Raw genomic sequence first — 26,425 nt, 5'->3', positions numbered from 1 at the left:
CGCAGGCGCAAAAAGAGTCCGCGAGAGTCGGAGAAAGGCGGAGAAAAGAGGGCGACAAAGGCGGATAAGGGGCCGCGAGTGGCGGACAAGACCACAGAAAAAAGGAGTGAGCACATACAAAAAGGAGAAATGAGGCGCAAAGTCAAACGCAGGAAAAGCACGAAACACATTGCACACGAAACTAGACCCGAAAAAAAAAAAAAAAAAAAGAGGCTCGCGCACAACAGCAAGGCACCCCCCCCCCCCCCTTTAGGCACCGGACGGGACACACACCAAGAGGGGGATTCAACAAGCCCATGGAACACAAAAAAAAGAACACAAAACCACCCCACAGACCCTACAAGCGAGGGACGGGACACACACAAAGAGGGGGATTCAACAAGACACAGGAACACAAAAAGAAAGAAGACGCTCGCGCGACAACAATCCTCAACAATCCCCCTCCCCCCCCCCCCCCCACCCACATCCATAAGAAGTCACACCCAAAGCCACATATTCTAAAGTGAACGTCAGCACCTTCACACTAGACAGCATAGGTGTCAGCATTGGTGGATCTCCTTACAATAAAGCACTATTAACCGTTCAACTGCAGAAAAGGAAACATATTAACAGTGACTGCGACCCTTCTTATTACTTATCCATATTTCGGATGCTGAGAAAGAAACAAGTCATGAATACACGGTCACGGGTACATAACGAAAAGGAAAGGATAACAGGAACAAACACACGAACACGAAAGAAACAACAAAATAGACGGCTATGCAGCATAGGTGGATCTTATTACAATAAGGCACTATTAACCGTTCAACCGCAGAAAAGTCTCCATATTAACAGTGAGTGCAATACTCCTTATTACTTATCCATATTTCTAAAAGAAAAAATGTCTCGACTCCAAAAACGCAAAGCTCCACTAAAGCTTCTAACTAACGATGTACCTAAAAGTAAAAACTTTATGAACTGCGTTAGATCCTACAATAGTTCATTTGCTTTTAGTAAATATCAGGCCACCAAAAGGCAATGGCCCATACTGCTTTCCCATATGTGCACAAATACTGCATCGCATTGGAACAGTGCACCCTGAAACAAATCAACAACGCAAATATGCACAAATCTACATCCTAGATCCACATGACGCAAACTATCAATCAAAGTGCTGCATCGCAACAGGCATGGATTCAAAACGAAACACCTCCCGTCTCAGACATACATTAACGGCAAGGAAGGCTACAACGGGCGTCTCACACAGCACAGGCAAATCGATTACAGCTCCAAAACAACACGTCCCAAATACTACATATGCAACAACGCGCCTCTCAAACGGCACAAGCAAAACATACACCGGGAAGATTCATTCGGATTAATGAATGTCATTTGCAATCATTGTCATTCAGTTCACTTCCCTGAAGAAACAACTGGCAATACAAGTAATACATTTAGACGTTGTTGTCAAAAGGGTCAAATTAGACTGCCTTCTTTACATTCATATACTGAATATCTACAGAAGATTCTAACTGACGATGTACCTGAAAGTGAAATCTTTATCAACTGCATTAGATCCTACAAATCGGAATCCACTATGAACATTAACAGTGGCACTGCACGTGACATCCGTCTTCAAAAAATGTTGTTTATTGATGAATGTACAATGGCATAAAGTCACTTACTCAACACCATTCATAAACTTCTACAAACGTTTATGAATAATAATATTCGATTTGGAGGAAAGGTACTTTTATTAGGAGGAGATTTTAGACAGTGCTTAGCTATTCTTCCAGATTCCATGCACTCAGCTATTGTTCAGTGCACCTTAAAATACGCAGACAATTGGCATTGCTTTCAAAAGATACAGTTAGTAAAAAAGATACGATGTCCAGAACCAGATCATAACAATTGCTTATTACAACTGAGAGATGGTACACTCACCAATACAGATGGACTTCAGCCACATATTATTACAATTCCTCAAGCCTTTATCTGCGACGACTTAGTTACAGAGAGATTTGGAACAGCAATCTCATTAGACCAAATGCCCCTTTTAACACAACGCACTATATTGGGTCCAAAAAATATTAATGAGGAAAACATAAATACCCAATTCATTCCATTACTTCCTGGAGAGACACAACTCTTTCTAAGCTCTGACAAAGTTGACTCTGATCACGATAATGACCATCTTCATTGACCTTACAAGTTCTGACCTGGAATTACCTTTTACACTTAAACGGCGTGTACAAAGAAATTTTCCAATAAACCTTTACACTGTGCCACACACTTTATTGTTTGCTTTCTATTTGCATCATCTACACCGTCACACTATTCTATATCTCATTCATACATCACGCTCTTTGTCATTCCCAACACCAGGGGTTGGCGAGCGAAGAGAGCAGGGGGCGGAGCCCCCTAGTTGTTTATAAACCCTACATGGAAATCCCCCACTTGTTGTTACCCTGTAGGAAATCCCCACTTTCTGTCTCACATAAAATTCAAGCTCTAAACCGGGGTCCCCAGTGGCTACAGGTTGTCAAACAAAAGTATAGAAAATGTAGGCTTTTTAGTTTTTATTTCATATCAAACCACACAATTGTTGACATTATGAAAAATAATGAACTAAAAAACATAAGGTATACATAAAAAAAAATTACAAGACACATAATCACAAAATCTGTAATACCTAGTTAACCCCATCCCATGTGGTTTTGGAGGGGTGCAAAGAAATGTCACATTTAGTTTTACCTAAACTGTTAAGTCTTGAACTCTTAAGACCAGGGAAAAAAAAAAAAAGGTGGTACATGAAAATATTAATTCCTGGGGGTGGTACGCCACGAAAAAAAGGTTGAGAATTCCTGCATTACATCATTTTAGTCAGAAGAAAAATGGACCCGAGCAATAATCCAATGTGTTGTTGCACCAGAGACCCTGATGCTGCTTGTTTTCTGTCTTGCTTATTTACTATTTGAGCTTTTCTTACGGAGTTAAAAGACTGCCTAAAAAACACATGCATGCAAGGGCACAGACTAAACTTTTCAAACACATATCTTCATTGTACTTGGATCCCAGTGTGAGGAAGCTGAAGTCTCTCATATTTAGATTAGCCAACGATCAACCTTTGCCCATATCTGTGCTGATCCTGTTCCAATTGCATGATGGCGCATGGACAGAGGTGCCTGTGACCTTCCCCTTTATCTCATCCCTTCCTTGCCCTAGCCTGTGTCAGTGGAGTAAGCAAAGATGGTAGTTGATGAGCATGATAACAGAGTTGACAGATGGATGCTGTGCTCTTCCAGTGATGCCGGTACGGTAACACACACATGAAGTTTTAACTTTGCTGTAGCCACACAGCCTGGAGATTCTTGTCAAAGTCTGCCTCAGTACGTTACAGGCTTCTGTAACTAGAAAATGCAAATTGTGCAAAAGCTGCGAAAAAGGCTAGCAGGGTTTGTATTGAAAAGTGATCATTCAGTATCTATGGAGACAGCCTAATCCCTTTGATATTCCTTTTTCAGAGACGGTGTAATCTCTGACTGCGTTTTCAAGTGCTTAAAATAAGGCTGAAAGCTGACGTTGCCCTGTCAAAGGAGGATAATTTTAGCAAATCTTAAATGCAGCTCTGCTCTGACCTAAATTCCTGCCTGGATTTTAGGAAGTTGTGTCTTTTATTACTTTATGTTGTAAAACTCTCAGGAAGCTGGAGCAAAGAGAACTTGGGTATCTTCCAAGTAAAAGCTGAGCTAAGGTTCTACCCGAGGACATTTCTATGAACGTCAGTGCACAAAGTGCTTGTGCAGAGCAGGCTTGCCCATCTGTCCCAACGCTTTTAAGAATGGGCTGCAGTTTGGTACAAGTAGTGCCACTGTCTTGCACCATTTGGCCTTTGGTACATTTTATGGCTGAGCTGTGTATTCTCTGGATGTTCATCTGGCTTTCCTCCAGGAACTCCTGCTCCATTCTGTACATTAAAGCTGTCAGGTGATTTTGTGTGTGTATGCTCTGCTTCCATCCAGCCTTGTGCCCATTTTATCTAGCACCTTGAACTGGTTGATGCATTTTTTAGTTTGTTTGTGCTGTTCCCGGGAGTGCTTTTTATAGTGTTGTGTGATATTACTTAGTTGTGAGAGTCATTATAAAATAATGAATGCTAAACAGAATCATTGTTGTATGGAAGGGGCTTAAAAAGGATATAAATAAATGCATTGCATTATTCTTATTACTTTCCGTATGTGAAGTATAGGGAAAGTACTGTAATCTTAATTTTGATGAATCTCAATGTTTTAGACCTCCCAAAGTCTAATTTACTTTCTCATAGGGAAATTATTGTAATCGTCAAAAAATTCAATTTCGAGATTTTGATGAATCTCAATGTTTTACACCTCCCTGAGTCAGAAAATACCATTTTTGGAATTATGCCTGTGTATGTGTATGTAAACATAACTTGCGTACGCTTTCACTTAGGTCAACCAAATTTTGCATACAAGTATTACAGAAAATGTAGATTTCTATCAACGTTTGGGCTATTTCCATTAACTGGAAGTGGTTCTTTTTTATTCGTGCAGTCCGATTTTTTCAACTTTACTTTTATAACAGTTCCTCAATATACAGTAATCCCTCCTCCATCGCGGGGGTTGCGTTCCAGAGCCACCCGCGAAATAAGAAAATCCGCAAAGTAGAAACCATATGTTTATATGGTTATTTTTATATTGTCATGCTTGGGTCACAGATTTGCGCAGAAACACAGGAGGCTGTAGAGAGACAGGAACGTTATTCAAACACTGCAAACAAACATTTGTCTCTTTTTCAAAAGTTTAAACTGTGCTCCATGACAAGACAGAGATGACGGTTTCATCTCACAATTAAAAGAATGCAAGCATATCTTCCTCTTCAAAGGAGTGCGTGTCAGGAGCACAGAATGTCACATAGATAGAGAAAACAATCTCTAGCAAACAAATCAATAGGGCTGTTTGGCTTTTAAGTATGTGAAGCACCGTGCAGCATGTCGTTTCAGGAAGCAGCTGCACAAAAGATAGCAACGTGAAGATAATCTTTCAGCATTTTTAGACGAGCGTCCGTATCGTCTAGGTGTGCGAACAGCCCCCCTGCTCAATCCCCCTACGTCAGGATCAGAGAAAGTCAGCGCAAGAGAGACAGAGAAAAGTAAGTTGGGTAGCTTCTCAGCCATCTGCCAATAGCGTCCCTTGTATGAAATCAACTGGGCAAACCAACTGAGGAAGCATGTACCAGAAATTAAAAGACCCATTGTCCGCAAAAATCCGCGAACCAGCAAAAAATCCGTGATATATATTTAAATATGCTTACATATAAAATCCGCGATGGAGTGAAGCCGCGAAAGGCGAAGCGCGATATAGCGAGGGATCACTGTATTATTAATTTGATTTGTTGTTGATGTACATAGTATAAAATATTATCATTGTCTTGTGGTTTACTCCTCAAATATATGAGAAAGTCTAGTGGAGACCACTCCTGATTTTTTCTTTCATAAGCATTCAGCCATCCATTTTGTTAACACGTTTTCTGTTACACAGTTATTGGGTGTTAGGGTCACTTCCATTTCAGTCAGGAACCAGTCTAGGTGAATGACCAGTCATTCTAGGCATTTGGCAGTCAGCCTAAACATGTTTTTCGGTTTTGGAAGGAAACAGAGCCCACTAGAGAAAATGTGGACAAATATTAGGATATTATCTACTTATTATTATTAACTCCACGCAATAATTGACCAGGGTTAAAGTCATGTTCCAAGCATTGTACTACCACTCTGCCCAGTCAATCATTAATTAATTCATCTTCGCCATCTGTTCAAATTCTGTACTTTAAAAAAGGACTTTTCCCATCTGGGCAGTTTTGGGAACAATGCTGGAATCAACCCTGAGCAGAGTGTCAGTCCATTACAGGCACATTCATGTGCACACTTGCCATTACACATAGGAAGCCTGTTCAGAGTTGAAAGTTAGCCTAAGAGCAGAACCACTGTGTCTAGAGAAAAGCCCATGCAAACACAGAACTTACTCTACCCAGATGTTCTCGGGCTCAAACTCAAACACAGGATTCTGGAGCAGTGCGGCAACAGCTCTAACCACTCAGTCATTGTTCCATAGTTACTAAATAAATGTCACAATATATTAATATTTGCATAGATTCAATAAATGTAAGTTTTAATCAATAAATAAGGATTTTAGTGCTTTTAAAATATTAATCATGTATGAGCTATCCATGCACCCTTTGTTTAGCCTGCTTTAACTAATCTTACGGTTACATGACGCTGGAGCTTTGCCTTCACACTCACGCACATCATCACCTCGGTCCAGCTTAGAGTTAACAGTTAACCCAACATTTAATGTCTTTGTGATACAGTAAGGAATTTTAAGGCAAAAAGTCTCTTCAGGGTACCAACAAGCTATCCAAGTAATATGCCATAAATTTGAAACAGAAGTAGTATATAATTAAATAAAATATATTTAAGAAAATATCTACTTTATCATTTTTGAAAAATGTCATAATAAATTAGTATAAACAATCAAATGAATTCTAATCATCTATTATTTTCTATATTATGGTCAACAAATTAATACAGTTAAATTCATTGCATATACTTGTCATTTATTAAAATTAATTTGTAGTTAACAGAAAGAAACATCTTTCTCATGAGTGGAGGTTAAATTGAATTTAGTTTTGTAAAGTTTGACTTGTTTGTATGGAACTTGCTTCTAATAAGTTAAATAAAAAGTTTAAAAAGAAAATATAATACTATACAGTAATTAAGTATTCAAAACTATGTTTTGTTAAGGTACAGTTAACAAGCCAGCAAGCAAGCAAGCATGACAAGAAATTATTTTTTTTTTAAGGCGAGATCAAGAAATGTTTATCACTCTTAATGTTAAAAATGTCTACAAGCAATACCTATAGATGAACAAATGCATGTTTAGAGCAGGACAATAATAAAATAAACATTGTTTCGATTTTAACCTGACGTTATTAATTTCACACCAATTCCATGTGCCCAAAGTGGCAAACAGGAAATGGTTGGAAATTGCAGCAATTGCACCACCTGCTGGATGAAACCCTCAGGTCAGACTGCAATTTAATAAAATAGGCTGAGGTCTTATAAAAGTGTCAAGCAACTCAAAGGTTGGCTTAGGTGAGGTTAGTGGAGAAAGCACAATGTTAAAGTGAACCACTCTAGCCAGGCTCCGTTTTTTGTTTCCTTTATCCTTCCCATCATGTAAATGAATCACTGTAAATATTAGAAAGCAACATATGAAGATGGATGGAGCTGGTGAAAACTGAACACAAAAGAAGTGGGTCAGTGTCATTGGTTATCTCATGTTTAATTTTTCTAAACAGTTATGCCCATGTTTCCAATGGTCACATTTAAATTTATTGTTACAGTGTGTTCCTACTTATGTTACATGCTCTTAATGTGCTATCAGATATTTTTGCTGACAGTTGTAATCTTGATGCTAGGTAAAGGTAATCGGAAGTGTACATTTTATACCAAGTCAAAAGGTATAAAGATCAGCATGAAGCACTCCTGTTTGCCCAAGTTGGATTCAACTCAAAAGCCTCAGTGTTCTGTTTGTTTGTTGAAAGACTCATTGGTTTCAAAATCTGTTCCTTACTTCAATTTACATCTCTTGTTTTTGTCCAGTTTTGTGAATTATTCTGACTTTTGATTACCTTTTGCCATTCTGACACTACAATATTTTAGTTTTACGTCCTGTGCTTAGCTTATTAGAAATAGCTTCTGCCATCCCGCACAGTAGCACTGAGGGTTAGGGTTAGGGTCCCATCCTAAATTGTCTACTTTTGAATTTTAAGATGGACTGCTTTGGGTGATTTGTAGTGTATGCTGTGAAGTATACTTGTAGGTAGTAATGGCTCTGATAAAGTGAAGTCCCGGGAACATTTGATTAATTTGTGCATCACATTTGTATTAGTTGTGTTTTTTTTACCAGTACTTTGGTGAAGTCATCATGTTGTTACTTTTCATTTTTTCATGCATACCCAATGCCAGTGTCAGGAAAAAAAAAATCTTTGGCTGACATCTGAAATTCCACGAGGGTGTGTGACATGTTTGAGTCTTTTACTTTCAGCCTCAATAAACAGTGAAGTAACAATGAATACATATTACTAAAATCTGGTATTATAAAGTCAGTTAGCTTTCTTTTTAATAAATTTATATTTCATTATCCTATTAATAATCTTTCTGGAATAAAAAAAGGCAAAAACATAATATGGTTGTATCTTTGACTTGCTCCAGCGTATACCTAGCTTAACAGATTTGTCAATTTATTTATAAATAATAATGTAAATTTTGTGTGATATATGTGTAGAGAGTCACAAGCTGAATGCTAAAATAAAACTGATAGTAGTGCACTTTACTGTACACCTGATACACAGATTACTGCAGGCGACTGCTTGAAATCTACCAAAGCTGGTGTTTTTATTCCTGGTAGTAGTTTTAATTATAGTAGAGAGTCAGTGTGAACTGGATGGATGAGTGTTATGCTGCATTAATGTGTCAGTATTTGGGTGAATTAGCAGTGTAGTTATGTGACCACCGACAACATATAATTGTTATTAAAACACAAGTAGGGGAAAGTGTTCAAAAATTCTTTCATCCAAAAGTAAGGGAGCAGGACAGGTTCACTTGAGCTCCTTCACCTCCCTGTGGCATGAGGCCTGTAAGCAGCACTATTTAGTGTTTCTATATTTCATGGGTGACTTCATTTTGGGTGTCTGGTTGGTATGCTGTGGTGTTTCTAGGTATGCGACGCACATGCCATATGACCTGTGACATTGTGCCAGCCATGACATGTAAGATGGCCAGTCGTAATAAGCAAGTTCCCACATTTTAAGACCTTAATTGTCCTGACTCAGCAGGAAACAGAAACAGTCAAACCAGGAGATGTGTACAAAAGACAAAACAAATAAAAAATAAAGCACCCGAAACCAAGACGAGAGGCAAAAATCAGTCAAAATCAGGCAAGAAGTCAAAACCAAGAAAAACACAAATATCAGCAACAGAGTTTGTATTAGAGTTTTAAAGATAGATAGATAGATAGATAGATAGATAGATAGATAGATAGATAGATAGATAGATAGATAGATAGATAGATAGATAGATAGATAGATAGATAGATAGATAGATAGATAGATAGATAGATAGATAGATAGATAGATAGATAGATAGATAGATAGATAGATAGATAGATAGATACTTTATTAATCCCAATGGGAAATTCACAGGATTTATTCACAGATTAGATAAAGCTTGGTGAAGATGGTGACTTTTTATCCTGTCATGCTAGTGAACTTGAGGTCACAACCCTGGAGACCAAGTTCTCATTAACATCTGCTTTCGCTTGGATTCCTACCTGAATTACTCAAGATGTTATTTCAAGTTTTTAGGTGTTGCTGTTAAACCAAAAATGCCAAAATTAAGTGACTATTTAAAATACTAATGTACTGTATATAGGTTATATAGAGTAATCTTTGTTATTTTTACCCGTTTTTAAGATTTTTATTGTCTTCATGATTTTTATTCAGTTTTTCCAGGTGTTCTGGTGACTTAAGCATTGATTTACCAATACTTAAATACTATACTCTTGTTAGTGGGTATAAGGCCGGGGATATACTTAATGCTATGAGACGCACAAGCTTGAGGACACTGCTGCTATGCTATACTTGCGCACTTACTTTAAGTAAATCTGGAGGAATCCACCATGTGTCAGTGCGAGAAATCATCACGGGGAGAAAACAACGTCTGGTTTTGCTGTGTTGTGAGTTGAGGGAAGAAGGATTTTAAAAGTAAAATTATTTGCATTTTGATGCTGTTGTGGAGATGCAAAAAAAAACACAATGTCAAGACAGTATGTGATACCTTTAAATTATTACGATGGGGAATATGCAACACTTGTATTGCCTATGCGAGAAATGGATGAAGGAAAGTACCATGAAGATATTTGCATGTCAGCAATTAAGTTTGATGATTTGTTTCACTGCATCGATCCATCCGTCAAACACCGAAGCACGCAGATTGGTCCTGTTGGAGCTGCAAACCAGCAGTCATACGCTGATAATAAACAACGATGCTGACATCACGTACTAAAACTTTCACAAACACACAACCCATATTTTTGGTAGTACTGCAACTTATGCACGCATCACGTTAGTTTCTGAGGACGTGCTCAGAGGATGCATCAAAAGACTGCTGAGAAATACGTGGCAGTCATGATGAGTGCACATACTCATTCTGAGTGTGAAGTATAAACTGACCCTAACAGTGAAGTAGCTGTAGCCTTTCAGCACTCAGTAACTAAATTTTAATTAGTAGGGTACAATTAAAGAAAACCAAATTACTTAGAAATGCAAATCTCACAGTTCTGTGAATTTCTGAATGAAAAATCCATATAAATAATATCATGAGATGTTTGTTTGACAGTCATGCCAGAACAGCTGAATTGATTTTCATGACATTGTGCATGTGCATTTCTGTTGGTTCAACTTAAAATATAGACTATATGATGTATTGGGAAGAAGCATTTTAAAGGAAGGTGGCAACACAAAAAACAGTGCTCACATGGGGACTACAAGTCCCATCAGGCAGCAGGAATGCACTGGGACTGATGGGAGAGCAACATTATCAGTGCACACAGAGTGGGATCTCATCTAAGTCCACAGGAACAGCATTTCCTTCTCAACTAAATCAGTAAAATAATTTTATTGTCTCGCTAGATTACAGCTAACAGTACATCTTTTTGTCTTATTGTGGGTTGTATTTAGCCACATTGAATTTCCTAAAGACTGTTTTTGTCCGTTCACTGCATTTTCATCTAGATGTTTTTTCTGTGAAATGTACAGGTCCAGAAGGGATATGCTGTGTTGGCAAACCTTTGTTCCTTTCTTTTAATTGCCGAAAATTTTTAAAAACTCTAATAAAACACCCTTTTAGTGAGTTACACACTTCCAAAACAAAATTTAGTGTCAATTTTGCAAAACTGCTTGTGAAAGGGAAACTCAGCTGTTTTACTCACTACTACATATTTTTCTGTAACATTATATTATAAGCAGGTTTAGAAAATGGAGTTATATCATACAAAAAATATGGACTGAGGTTTAGGCCGCCAAACAAGGATGGTGATGACCTGCTCCATGTTGGTCAAACTTGCAGATAGAAATGTCTTTGCATTCTGTAAACGTGACAATAACTGAAAAGAACCGAGGACACTACATTTTTTTATCAAAGCAAAATTTTACGTGTTTGAAAAAGCTACTCCATTATACTGTGTATATAACTGTAGTACTAAGGGTGATGGAGATAAGCCATGATGAAATTGCATAAAAAAGTTATTTTTAAGTCATGCCGAGTTGAATATGTTAGAAGGACCAAGGACAGTGTTAGTTACTTTTACTGTTTCTTGAAGTCCATTTTAGTTATAATTTTAGGTATTGATGCAAATACAGCATCATGACTTGTAGCAATTTTAAATGGTCTCTATAACATCATCAAACACCACCACTTTATGCTGTCTCTTGTAATATTGTGGAGATCTGCAGTGATATCTGTGAACCCCAATCACCACAGGCCCCCCTACTGTAGACACTTTCTGCAGGCAGTCCATGGATTCAGTTATTCAACAAGTTATCAGGTTCATTCATGTGGGGTTAAACATCTATTCATGAGACCACACTAAACTAGGAAACACAAAGTTTTGTTCAGGGTCCCAACCCAGCAGGGAATTAGTGCAATTATGGAATCCAATCATACACAAAAAGACTGAATTCTCTACTCATGAGAGCAGACAAATTGATAAAGAGGTAGTTTATATGACGGATGGGACATTAGAATTTCAGCCTGCAACAAGAGAAGTATTAAAATTTAAAAAACAAGAAATTATTTGTTTTTGTACCTAAAACCATTATATAAATATATCTGGGCTACAACGGGTACTTAGGCTACTAATACAATGCAAATCAAAAGACCAGACACAATAACATCCATTACTGGTAGAACGTCTCATTGATTGTGAAACAGTTTGGAGTAAAAAACCTACAGTCACTGTGGCCACAGTTTCACCGATTACCAAACTACATATGAAACATAAATGGACTAGAGCTACAGCTGCAAAAAGAAGCACCAAAATGTTGACAGAACTGGACAAATGCAACACAAAGCAGTCTACTTCTAAAAAGAAAACTTCTCTATGGAACTTGAATAGCTTAATGAGAAAAGAGTATCCCTAGATCTTGAGATGATAGAAAGTGGAGAAAGATTAAGTATTATTATTGTGTTATACTTATAGTTCAGATATGGTTCATTTGACCTACAGTAGTAATTAGGCATGTAAATCTTTGGTTGTCAAGAGATTAAATACAATATCATTGCACAAAGGAATGATATAATGGGATTTTTTTTTGTGTATTTCCCACAATATAAATGCAATACAATATGGTTTTATACAATTCAATATAATATATGAAGATACTCACTTTTTGTGATTTTTTTTTCTTTAAGGACACCACTGGGAGAGAGACACAGCTAGGGACCTGTCCATATAAGACAATCCCTATAAACATACAAAGTGTACTTGGTTACAAGTTAGATTCTACTCTCTGTAGTTTGCACTTCTGCAAAACACTGGGTTTTACGGTGGGACTCCAGGTTCCTCCACATGTGTAAAAATAAGGCAAGTGGTCATGGCTGCGTGTGTGTGATGGTGACTTGTCCAGGTCTGGTTTCTGGCTTGCTTTGGTTCCTTCTCTGCCTCACTAAATAGATGAATAGGTACAGAAGGAGTATATTTAATCTTCATTGTTCAGCAGTGGAGAAGGAATAGATTTTACATGCACTATTGCAGGGGTCCTAGAGTCTGTCATTGTATACATGAGCACAATACATGGTCAACTCTGTTCTTCAGAGGTCTTTTTTAGTTCAACTGCTGCATCATTGAAACAGGAAGCTTAAACAGCATCTGAAAGTGACACTTTTCTGTGCTTCCAGCATGCAGCCATTTGCTACGAAAGTCACAGAGAGCATTGTCTATAGATAGATAATTAATCATAAAGGAAATTGTATACAAATTTTATTTGTAGCCGACAACCCCTTTTTATTTTTCTGGTAACTGAATATATTTGAATATGGTGGCACCTATGAATTGGGGAACCAATAGCCTTTGCTAGATTTTTATGTATTCAAACACACAGAAGCTTATATAGAGAGAAAGATGGTCTTAAATAAATTATTTTGTTAGTATGGAAGACATAAATGTGAGTTAAAGTTAGCCCATTTTTCTTATCAAAAGACTAGAAATCCTGCAACATTATACAAAACCCATATCAAGAATAGTGTTTCCAAATGTGCAGTTACTTGAATTAGAATTAAGAGGAGATAAAACTCATAGAATTGAGTTCCCTTTAATAAAGACTTGGAACTACTCTGTCCCAACTTAGTGCATCATCTTGTTTTCTGTGTATACGAAATTAAAAATATTTTATGCTTTTGATACATTTTTTGCAATCCTCTTTTTGGCTACAAATTGTTTTTAATGTTTTGGGTCTGGCAATAATTAAGGTTTACGTTGTATCTCCTGATCCATCTTTTAACTCGGACTGTCCAGACTGTCAGCTCAGTTAGTACACTCAGGATCCTCTTGTCTATATTTCCTCCGCAGAAACAACACATTATCAAATAAACCGTAGGAGTGCCCTATTTACACCGAGATATGGATTGATTTATTAGTTGTGTTCTAATGACACTGCTAATAGTGTCATTGGTAGTACATAACACAGTAGGGCATTTTGTAGTGGTCCGCTGCCGCCAAGATTCACACCATCGATGAGACGACGATTTTTTTTTTTTTGGTGGAGATTCCAAGGATGCACTCAGCCTTGGTCCGACCTGCACACACTCACAAGCAGAGACACAACCAATATAAATAATATATTAAATGAAAACCCAATACACAACAACATTCAGACAAACCTCCCCTTTCCCCTACGGCGATACAGTTGTAACATAACAATGAACCAAAACACTAAACACTCACGGCAATGCCCTTATACAGTCCAAAACAGCAAAAGCAGGTGAAATGGTATGGTGTGAAGATGAAAATCCCGAAAACAGCTTCAGTAGTAAATAAGTGAAACAGTCCTACCGGTAGTCCTGAGCGGTGAGGGGTGAGATTTCCAGGAGCGCACCTTTTCAAGACGCACAACGATTAATCCACCACTATACACATGACAGGCAGGCACGAGACAGTCCATTCATCTTAATGGGAAACGAATCATTGCTCAATTGACTTTTCAGATGACACGTCGGACAGGAGCACAAAAACACCGATCTCCTATTGCTCTGTCATGCCCCCCTTTTAAACTTTCCCGCTGGCCACTTTCGTCATAGACATATATAGATAGACGCCGCATTCACTGTGTTGCCCAGTCGACATGGTACGTCAGCGCGTACGCCATATTGCGAGTGGCAAAAGTGCCATTTAAACTAATACAGGTAAATGTGGAAACCAGGTTTTCTGATGAAAAAACAATAACATTTAAAACAGTATCGTTTACATACAACATATTTTGGAGAATCGTTTAAATGCAATTATTTATATCCATTTATACAATAATAATGACAATTATTAAATAATAATAAAGTAACATTTCTCGGACTGCCTTCTTCCATCTCTGAAACATTTCTAGACTTTGTCCTGTTCTTATGCAACACAGTATTGAAGTATTGGTTAATGCCCTATTCACCTCACCTATAGATTACTGTAATACTATTCTGTCTGGCATCCCACAAAAACTTATCCATCGCTTACAACTTCTTCAAAATTCTGCTGCCAGGATAATAACCTGCAGTTCTAAATCCACTGAACATATTGCACCGGTTCTCTCTCAACTTAACTGGCTCCCTATTAACTAGAATACAATACAAAATACCGCTCTTAATGTTTAAAGCTCTCCACAACCTCACTGATCTCCTACAGACTTACACTCCTCTCGCTCACTCAGATCCTCATCTGCAGCTCGACTTTCTGTGCCGCACATCAAACTCAGTTCTATGGGAGCTCGAGTGTCTCTCAGTGTGCTCCTCAACTCAGGAATTCTCTTCCCTCTCATATACATCGGCTCGATTCAATAAGACATTTTAAAACTACCCTCAAAACTTATCTTTTCAAACTGGTATACCAATTGTGAATTTTGCACTGTTACTGCCAGTTATCCTTGTTTGTCTTTCTTTTAACAGTGAAATGATACACTCAATGACAAAAATAAACAATTACAAATTGGCTTAATAATTTCTGAAAACATTTCACTCATTCCTCTCTCACACACACACACGCACAATGTGGTTACTTAAAAATATACAGGATAGGATCTAAAATTCATGAAACAGAACTGTCTTACAGCTTTTTTCGTGTGTTGCCACCCTGTAATTTGAGAGTATTCAGTCTGACAATATGGTGCAGCCTCAGTTTGTGGAAGAAAGACACAACTAAAGACATGAGCATAAAATGATGGTTGTCAGTTTCAAACTGTGTTTCCTCAATGTGCTCCTTCATCTGAACCAATCTCAGCCTGAACAAACTGATTGATCAAAGATACACTGACAGCGTGTCCTAATGTCGACTGTCAGGATAACACGCTCAGCTACTTTGACCACCTTGACTGCACCCTCAGAAGGAATCATCAAACCTCCTTTGTTTTTCAAGTGATAACTTTGATCATATGATGCCGGTACAGCATCTGTTACCAAACTAGCACGGCACACATCACAGGACAGCTTTCTCAAAATCCCATCTAAGGGTTACCTCCCACTGCTTCCTGAGGTGGATTTCTTTGGGAAACCTTCAAAGTTTGAGAAATGTTAACAGCTAACAACAATCTACATAGTTAGAGACTAAATACGTTTAGCCAAAATGTTGTTTGGAGGCTCACTTGAGCACACAAATGCATAGCTTTGCTATCATAGCCTGGCGCAGCTGAAGTTAAGATTATAAAACGGGATTTTCTAATGGCCAAATATAACCAAAACAATTGTTCAGCCTTACCTATGAAATATAATCCCCTGGGATCTGGTTTGGAGAGTACAGTGGTTTGTACAATCCCAAGCAGTACATTATTTATTACTTCACTCCACAGCAGTGCCACTCGCAATATGGCGGCGACGTTGACGTACAATGCTGCTGGTCATGCGGTGTCTAGCAATTCTATGTCTATGTCTTTCGTCCCCAGGCTCCCATAGTTCCGTTTCAGTCATCCTATGTGGCTAATCCCCCTTGGGCTGCCGGGAAATGGAGATCTTCCCACGGTAGCCCTGCTACAATTTTATGGCCCAACTTCTCTCCTGCACTTAATTAAACTGCCTGCCCACGCAGTTTCCAGATGGCTGTTTTTCACTATATATACAATTGATTATAGAAGGCAGTACAGCCTACACACTTCTTCTAAACAACTCAAAATATTGTTTTCTTACTTCCACAGATATATTAGCAGAAGAGGAACCAGCACCTTGTGCAATCTCAGGGCATGGGCGCCAGTGCCCTATCAATGGTACTGTATGTAAAGAAGGCTGGCATGGGCCCAATGGGGGCATCACCAACTTTGACAACTTTGCCTTTGCCATGCTAACAGTGTTTCAGTGTATAACAATGGAGGGCTGGACCGATGTATTGTACTGGGTAAGTTTTGTGTCTCCTTTATCTATCTGGGCAGGACTTACCTGTGGGGGCACTGGAGACTTGTAGTATATCAATTTCGGCATCTTAAATTATCCATGATTGACCTCATCTCTCCCCTGTATCCATCTTCTCCCTGAATGTCTTTGAAGTGAGTGCTCATCTTTTTAATGAGTGACTGAGACCCCATAAAGATGGACACTGCATTCTCACACTTCTCTCGAGTCCAGTCACCTCCAAGGCAAAACCTTGACTCCCACGTCTAGTTTATATATAACCTAACAGACATTTTGGCTGTGGACTGAAGCTGTGTGATCCCAATCAACTGTTTGTTTTTCTAAACAAACTCTTTCCCATTTCTGTGTTTTTAACTCATCATCAAGCCGAGACATTGACTCCCATAATGATTCTGAAGTAAACCTCTTCAAATGTTTGCATCCTAATGAAACAGAAGGCCCTGAATTAAAACATTGAGTAATTATTTGATCATTTTAATTTATACTATCTCTTTGTCTTTTGGTTGGCATTCTTTTGAAATGTATTTTCGAGATACCCTTAAATATGTAATAAAGAGTATAGTAGAGTGCAAGGTGGGTATGAAGGCATGAAGTCGGCACCACCAACTTGCAAATATTGTCAAGCCTCTTTATCCTGATAAATGGTGCAAAATTTAATGCAAAGCGAAATAATCTGTTACTATTACACTGTTAATAAATGGAGTGAAATCTATAGGTGATACATTACATGATATTTGACGCTGACAAAGTATCGTTTCGAATGAATGATGTGATTATTAATTTTAGCCAGCATGTATTTTTTTAATGACATGGATATCCACCTGTGCTTTTACAGTACTCTGACATTACAATTTTATTTACAGTATATCATTTTATAAAGCTGTTAAAACTAAAAAAATCACAACATATCCCCTCTGCACATAACACACATAACAAAGGTGTTCATTAGAAAATAATGACCCGCCTCTGATATTAATGCTACCAGAAATGGTTTTAGTGTATAACGTATGTTGAAATGAAAGAACATGAAGTTTGCCCCCATTCTCCATGAAAAGAAAGTCTCCCAGTTTGAAGCAATCGAAACAAAACACAATGCTTAATACCGCGCCATTACCCCAAATAAAGGTTACTGTGAAAATCATCTGTCACTCAGCACTTTTTGTAGCAAAAAGTACCTTGTTCTTCACCCAAAACTGGACAGTTAAACTAATGAAGTGTAGACCATCAATAAAAAAGCATTAATCCACTACAGCCTGTGCTAAATTCAAGTGTCTCATGAGATAGAGCAAGACACTTCCTTGGAATATCACATAGAGTGTATTGGGATAAACATTTGTCCTGATTATATTTTTGCATGTTTTTTCTGAATAATACAGGGATAAAAACTTGTTTGATTAAAAGACCTTCTTAACAGATTTCTAAAGCTTTAGGAATTGTAGAGGTGTTTATTGGGACACTAATCAATTAGCTTATAACAGTGTTCTTAATGATTTTCTCAGTTGCCAGTGTGGAAAGCCACATTTCTTGAAGGATGGCATCTAAAAGTCTGACATGCTAAGTCTGTGTGTTGCCCTTGGACAGTGGTAACTTGCCTCTCTTGTATGACAGAACCCTAGGATTTCATTAGCTCTTGGTAAAGCTCTTGGTAAAGTATGCCATAGGGTAGTCCTGCTGTTAAGTATCTGTTGTCACACCAGCAAAGACAAAAGGAAGCCAAAAAAAGGTTTGGGGTAGCTGCCCCATATACCGCAGGTAGCTGTAGCAGCAAAAGAAAACAAATCTTTCAGGAGTTCAAAACAAAACTCTTTCATAAAGAAAATTGGCGGTTTTATGGGGAGGCAGAGGAAGTGACGTCAACAGGCTTGGAACTGGAAGTGACGTCATTGGAGTTGGGCGGAATTTCTCGTAATTTGTCTGCAGAGGAAAGGGGAAAAGGTTTAGTGCACTTTGCTATCCCCTAGTTTGGCGTGGAATTAACCTCCTTCGGGCCCTTTAGCTGCCTCCAATACACACGTGTGTGACACTGTATAGCCTCCACATTCAGCCTAAATTTCAGTTATCTGTCGGCAGAATTTTCAGTTTCCAGACTCAGTAAGTCCTGTAGTTGGACGCTGTGAATAGAATGGGAAAAATCTCAAACTCATGAAACACTGAGCAGATTAATATATTATTAGCAATATATTAACATCTATGAAATTTATAATTGACCTTATTTCTGTTTACACACAATTACAGCTTTGATTGTGAAGGAAGTCTTTATTTGGGGATGGACTTTGAATAGTTTTATAGAAGCACTGGTGAAGTTTATATGTTCTATTATTTCTGTGAGTTTCACCCCACCACCCAAATGTCTAGGTCTAAGATGAGAAGTTAAGTGGGCTGGCTACTCTAAATTAGCCTGGTGTATGGTGGTGACACTAGAATGCTGTCCAGTGTTGCTTCCTGCCTATTAGCCAACACTGCCAACTCTTTGTGACTCTATACTGGAGAATGCGTGTTTAGAAAATAATGTATTCATTTAATTGTAATAGGTGTAATAATAAAGACCAATAAGGTTAAAAATGGGTTGGGGCCCCCGGTGGAAAACCTCATTTAATTTACCTGGATTGAAAATGCACTAAGACACTGCCAGTATTGCTGCAGGTAACATGAATACGTCTTCATTTCTGGTCATCATACAGAGATATGTTTTTGGAGTCTGACTGGAGCCCTTTAAATAGGAGTTTCCTGGCATTTCCTACAACCCTGTCCTGTGATTTATTCTGCTGTATCCCGCTAGGCACATGTGAATCATCATGCCCTTGAAATAAGCTGATGAATTTCTATTTTTGCCATAATGTTTGTGAACCAAGAAATTTTTTTTACTCACTATGCATTTTTAAAGTGCAAATATTTTAATGCACATCAAAGCTAAAGACACAGTGTTTATACAATTTTAAAAATAGAATATTTTTTCTGGATATTGTGACACTACTGGATCGATAGATTTAGGACCCAGGTGAAATTGTAGGTACTTTAAGTTGAGTTGGGTTTGCCTAAAAAACAGCAGATTGGCACGTCTTTTATCCTGAAAATGGAAACATGGCAACATTCTTAAATTACAATAGTGTTATATACATGCAGTAACAAGTTGAATTAAAAGGAATTTTTATAGGTATCACTGTGTAGAATTCTAAACTGTCATTTAGAGAATATTAAATAAAAATTAACTGTGTAACTTTAGCATTTCACTTTTGTTTTCTTTGCTGCTGGGAGAATAATGATTTTGCTCACAGAAACATTTTGTTTGGATTCTTTTATTTCCGAATAGACTAAAACATTTACATCCTGAGCATACCACATTTAAGCAATAGAAGCACTGTTTAGCCATTTTCATTCTACCAAATAAGGCATTGCTAACTATGCCAAGTCAGTTGCCCTACCTGCCATTTTACTGTTTTTTCCATTTGTGTTTTTTTATTTATTCTCCATTGTACCTTTTATGAATGTTACTGCAATGGCAGCATAACTTGCCACTACATACATGTTGGCTTTGAGGTAAATACTGGTATATGGAAGCCTTGAGGTTATTTGATTGCTTCCACCGTTTTAAGTTTTTTTTGTCTTGTTTCTTGATTCACATGAAGCAGGCTGTCCAAGGTAAAAAATGATCTGCCTCCTCATAATCAGTAGTCGACTTCCGTACGTACAATGTATTAGCACCTGATCACTCTTCACAAGAAGCCACACCATTCTTGCTCTTATGGTCATTCTACACAATGGTTCTGAGTTCAAAATGTCCTCAGATTAGAATTTTAAAAATGTGGAAAATTCATGTAAATAACACTTGCCACCTGGTCATTAAGGATTGGTTAATGACTTGCCTTTGAAGATGCTGCATAGAAATTTGCCATTCTAGTCACAATGAGGTTTATGTATAAAATAATCCATCCATTTATTACCATGCTTAATTCAATACTATGGTTATTATCCAAAGCAGTAGGCCAGGCTTTTGGCCCAGTTTTCCAGAGTATTTGGTTAACATTTGGTTAACTAATTTCCTTTCCTGGCATACAAAAAAAAAAAAGTGTGAATTCCTATTGTGTACAGAAATAGGCTTCATAGCCAATAACTCTTTGCAATATTAGAAATTAAGATTAAAGCTATCATATGTAATAATGTACAACCTTAATTTAAGATTATAGAATGACAACAAAAGCTCAGAAGCAATTTCTCTATGACCAAACAGTAAACTTTGTGCGCTGGAATGTCAATGGTTGCAATCATGAACTAAAGAGGAAGAAAGTATTCTCTCACCTAATAGGTCTAAACACCAAGTGTTTTTACAGGAGACCCACTTATTAAGCAAAGATCAGTTTTCTTTGCAAAGAGACTGGACTTGCCAGATATTCCACTCGAGCTATACAAAGAAAACTAGAGGTGTGGAAATCTTAATTCACAGAACAATTTAATTTGTGGTATCAAATGTAGTATCAGATCCTGAAGGGCGATATGTGATGGTTATGGGTAATTTATTTAATTGTAATGTGATTTTAATAAATATCTATGCATCCAATGTGGATGATAGAGATGTCATCCAAAACATAATTGCATCCATTCCAAAATTGAGCACTCACAAAATTATAATGGCTGGAGACTTTAATTGTGTTTTAAATCCAGACCTGGACAGGTCTTCAGCTACAGGGGTGACAACATCTAACACTGCAAAAATAATCACACAGTTTTTAATTGATCGTAACGTATCAGACCCACAGAGATTTCTAAATCCGTACTTCAAAGCATATTTCTCCTTCTCACCAGTACATCATTGTTACTCAAGAACTGATTATTTCTTTATAGATAACATTTTCTCCCTCGCTAGCTATGTGTGGTTTTTGGGTATTGTCTTCATTTGTACTGCTCTTCATCTATTTAATTCCCATTTTGTACCCATTGTTATCGTGGCATACATTTCCCAGCTGGTTAGAAATTACTGCATTTCATTCATACAGTAGCACCTCCTAGTGGTTTTATATCTTGTTCTACATGCAGTGGTGAGATTTCTTGTAGGACAGGGCCACATAAAGATTTTGATACACTTTCATCACATTTCACTCATTTAGATACACTTAGTATTGAACTCTGCTTAGACATCTCATGTTCTTAGGCCACCATGCTGCTAATTCAGGATCCTTGCATCACCAGCAGTTCTTCTGAACTGGTTGTTCTTTTGCAGATGAACGATGCCATGGGATTTGAGTTGCCATGGGTTTATTTTGTCAGTCTCGTCATCTTTGGATCATTTTTCGTTCTCAACCTTGTTCTGGGTGTGTTGAGTGGGTAAGCAGACTCTTTGCTCTTTCATGTGCGCAGAGCTCCATAATCAGCTGCCAAAGCCAGAGTGATGCTTAATGTGGAGTGTAAGAGCGGGAAGATGGGAGTGGGAAGGCGGGGCTGGATATATTTATCATGGACTCCATGTTCCATTTCCTGTTATGGCATAAAGAGAAACTCCATAAAAGATGGGTAATTTCTCCATGTTTCAATGAGAAGCAGTGTGCTATATGAGGCATTATGATGTAGATAACTGTATGCATCTAAATTCCCCCTTGGGATGAATAAAGTTTCTAATCTAATCTAACCATACCTAAACAGAAACAGTGTGTTCATTACAAAGCAAGTAGGAGGCCGGTATGTTGATGTGCAACCTTTTGTCTTACCTGAGCATTTCATTTAAAGTTTTGGTGGCTCTGCAGCTGATCAAGGGACTCTGTCGCAACAATACCGACCTGTCAGCTAACCTCCTTCTTTGCATTTTCACAGGTCAATGATGCCATTGGATGGGAATGGCCATGGATCTATTTTGTTAGTCTAATTATTCTGGGCTCATTTTTCGTTCTTAACCTCGTTCTGGGTGTTCTTAGTGGGTAAGCTGTTGGCGTGTGCTTGCAATGGATTGGACTGGGTTGGCTTGTGTACACTCTTAATAACTCATATGCATGCCAGCAGTGCAGTGTTTGCCCTCCACCTGAGGTGATGTGCCTTGTTGCCTGCTGGGCCCACAGCTTGTTCTTTCCTGGAATGATGACCAGCCTTGGACTACTCTAACCGCTGTGGAAATGAGAGATACTAAAGCACTTGCATGAAATAACTGACCCTCAGTGCAACCTTTCTTCAGTATATTCTTGAATTTATCCAAGTGTAGGTACCACAGTATCTAAATCTATTTAGTTGTTTTTTGTAGTTAACGTCACCAGATTTCCAAAATATCCTCAAAGTGTCCTTTCTGTCTTTCTCCTGTAATGTATCTACCCAATTTTAAATTACCTTTTTAGCACTTTGAGCTCTGTCAAAACATTTAAAATTCAGAGAGAGCAAAGGTATAAAACCTAAAAAATACATTTGACTTAACTCTCTCCATATTCCATAAAATGAGAGCTTTGGGAGGCATTCATTGTAAACAAATGAAGTCATCGAATAGATTTTGCCACCCTTATCCCTTATCGCAACATGTATACAATTTTAGCTTGCAGGGTGTCCCATGGTGCCACATTTGCTGCACACTGCTGTGTTAATCAGTGTTATATCCCCAAAGTCTATCCCAGGTGGCACCCGATCAATGGAGAGTTCTTGCCTTTCTGCCAGCTGGATGATTTGCTATGTGTGTGTGTGAGATTTTGCTTTGCTTAATGCTTGCTGCATTTAATAACATTCTTGTGTGGTTTTGGTTTTCCGGGGAAAATTCCTTTTTGGGCTGTTCTCCTGCCTTATTTAATCTGACAGTCAACAGATCTATGTACAGTACTTGCCTGTCACTGACATTGACATCAATCATAGTTTGATCTTGCTGGATCTAGCTCTTGCTACCCACATTTGCCTCACCTAGTGTACAAACTTCATGCCAAGTGCTTGACAACATACAGTAAATCCTAGAATAGTGACTGACAGCTCAGGATGGATTAATTTTTATTTCTATGAGGTTTAGTAGACAATGTTGAGCTCAGTGCACAGTAAGCAAGAAGCTACCTGACAGTATGGTGGCCTCTTGTATGGCTGGTGAGACAAATTGACCACATTTTCTTGGCAACATCCCCTCCCCCAATTTGCTCTCAGTTGTCTCAGCTGATGCTGACTGAAAACATAAATGCAAGAGAGAAGACAGCTAAAGGGGAAAGAACGTCTGTAGCTTTTGGTTATCTCCATCAAGCCATTTTCAGCTCAGTCTTACACATAAAAATACATTTAATTATGCTCCCTTTATCTTTTTTGGCATTCTTTGAATGGGGGACAGTTTCTTACAATCTACTAGTCTGGTCTTACCAGCCTACAGTGCTGGCCCTTATGAGGGAGGCCAGATGTCCTAAAATTTTTAAGGTCAGGCATACATACCTGCCCCTTCAAATACCCAGTGACTCCATTTCCCCAAAATGGGTGGGTAATTCTAGATGTCAATGTTTCTTGAAGAGTACTACCACAGATCATTAGCCACAATAGATCAGACTAATGTCCAACCCAAAGGGATTTAAATGCCCACCCCGCCTCGATACTATATTGCTTGTCTGTCTATGCTTTATAATGTTCAGCTCCCATACTGACTTCTGTTTCTGCACCATACAGTGAGTTCTCTAAAGAAAGGGAGAAGGCAAAAGCCAGGGGAGACTTCCAGAAGCTGCGGGAAAAACAGCAGCTTGAGGAGGACTTGAAGGGCTATCTTGACTGGATCACTCAGGCTGAGGACATTGACCCCGAGAATGAGGAGGATGGTGATGAGGAAAGCAAACGTAACCGTAAGTATCCCAAGTCAATGAACCTGAGGACTACTTTGTATGCTATAGAGCCATATTAAAGTCGTCTGTGTACCCTGAGTAACATGTATTGAGTATGTGACACCTGAGTTTAAATAATAAAAACACTAGGCCATCATCGTTCTGCCTTTTGAATTTGTAATGGGACTGTCAATAACACCAAAGTTGACCCTTCTGCCAATAAACACGTAAAATCAGGCTTTCAGACACTATACCAGCCAAGTTGGATAGCAACTTCATATCGCTTATTTAATCATAATGCCACATAACCATAACAGTAATGCACCAAATGGAATAGCAGTGAAACTTGACAACAACCCAGCCTCAACTTCGCAGTTATAATACCATGTAATCATATCAAATGATAGTAGAATGTCAATTCCCCTGTATGCCAGACATCAGCCTTAAACTAGAACATATGACATGTATACCAACAACCCATATTAACCCCCCTGCTAAAATATATCAGTAAATCACACCCAGCTATGAAATCTGACCATCAAAATACCAGCCAATTATACCATTAATCTGCCTTTATCATCTGTAACACTAGATAAGTATGCCAGCAACAAAGCACCATATATTCAACTAGCATGATCTACAATCTGCGGTGGGTTGGCACCCTGCCCAGGATTGTTTCCTGCCTTGTGCCCTGTGTTGGCTGGGATTGGCTCCAGCAGACCCCCGTGACCCTGTGTTCGGATTCAGTGGGTTGGAAAATGGATGGATGGATGGATGATCTACAATACTAAGCAGGCATTCTAGTAATGGGCCAGTTTTAAATTATGATATCTAACAAGCTGTGGTGGGCTGGTGCCCTGCCCGGGGTTTATTTCCTGCCTTGCTCCCTGTGTTTGCTGGGATTGGCTCCAGCAGACCCCCGTGACCCTGTGTTAGGATATTGTGGGTTGGATAATGGATGGATGGATGGATATCTAACAAGCATGCTAATTTCAACTCAGTCTCACATTATTGACTGTAATATCTTTGAAACATGACAATTATAGTCCAGTGTAAACTTTCCAAATGTAATGCCAAATCAACATTTGCTCCCCAGAAGTAACCAGTGATAATGTTTTTCAGTAAATAAATAGATTTGATGTTAGAGAACAAAAAAGCTGAGGTTTGAAATCACAAAATTAGAAATCAGAAACATTAAGAGGGTAATGGTCGGTCAAAATGATCACATGATCTTTGTTTATTAGGGTCATACCCAAACTCATATTCAAAAGCAAGAAGTTGAAAACCCAAAATTGTATGAAGTGAATATTTTGTCGATTATTTAAGCACAAACAGTTCTTTTGATTTAAAGTCCAGACAAGGATCTCCAACAGCTTTTAATCCTTAAACAAGAATTGTCTGCGGTGAAAAACATTGCAGATTGACATATACTCTGGAAAGCATGCAACAGAGTTCATCTTTCAAAAACAATGGAGTTATAAAGGAAGCAATCAGAACAAGACATTTAACTGTTTTATCACGGTATCAGATTCACTAAACACAAAAGATACCAGCTAACCTCTTAAGTTTATTTGCTTAATGGGGGATCAGAAGAAATGCCAAGATCAGCTGCATACCTGTTACCTGTATCCTCTTGCAGGTCACAATGCCTGTGCTGTGCTAGGGACCTCTAATGGCAGACTGCTTGCGGACTGGAACTATCTTTACATTCATCCCATTATTTCAACCCAGTTTACCATCAATAGATTGCTTCACAAGAGCATCCTCAGTACCCTTAGGGGACCAGACCTACACAGAGGAATTATAAGTCAAGCACTCAGCAATGCTAGTAGCAATAAGACAGAGAATGGATTCAAACTTCCACTTAAAAATCATATTTTTTTCCTCAAAATCAATAGCAGCAAATATAAGCATTACAAAGAATTATATGACCTGGATGGGTTCGTGATCCAGTTCTTTAGTTACAGATACA

General features: G+C 38.2%; 1 protein-coding gene across 1 annotated transcript in view; it reads left to right on the top strand.

The window, feature by feature from the left end:
- The window catches only part of cacna1db (calcium channel, voltage-dependent, L type, alpha 1D subunit, b), a 325,356-nt gene that overhangs the window by 145,847 nt on the left and 153,084 nt on the right, over window positions 1-26,425 (top strand). Inside the window, exons 7-9 of the mRNA XM_051921058.1 lie at window positions 16,498-16,694; window positions 21,924-22,027; window positions 24,305-24,474. Of these exons, the coding sequence (XP_051777018.1) occupies window positions 16,498-16,694; window positions 21,924-22,027; window positions 24,305-24,474 (471 nt within the window). The remainder of the gene's footprint in view (window positions 1-16,497; window positions 16,695-21,923; window positions 22,028-24,304; window positions 24,475-26,425) is intronic.

Source organism: Erpetoichthys calabaricus, chromosome 18, assembly GCF_900747795.2.
Source record: "Erpetoichthys calabaricus chromosome 18, fErpCal1.3, whole genome shotgun sequence".
In the NCBI taxonomy this organism is placed as follows: Eukaryota; Metazoa; Chordata; class Cladistia; order Polypteriformes; family Polypteridae; genus Erpetoichthys; species Erpetoichthys calabaricus.
The sequence above is the reverse complement of the archived record's forward strand: the minus strand, read 5'-3'. Positions and strand labels throughout refer to the sequence as shown.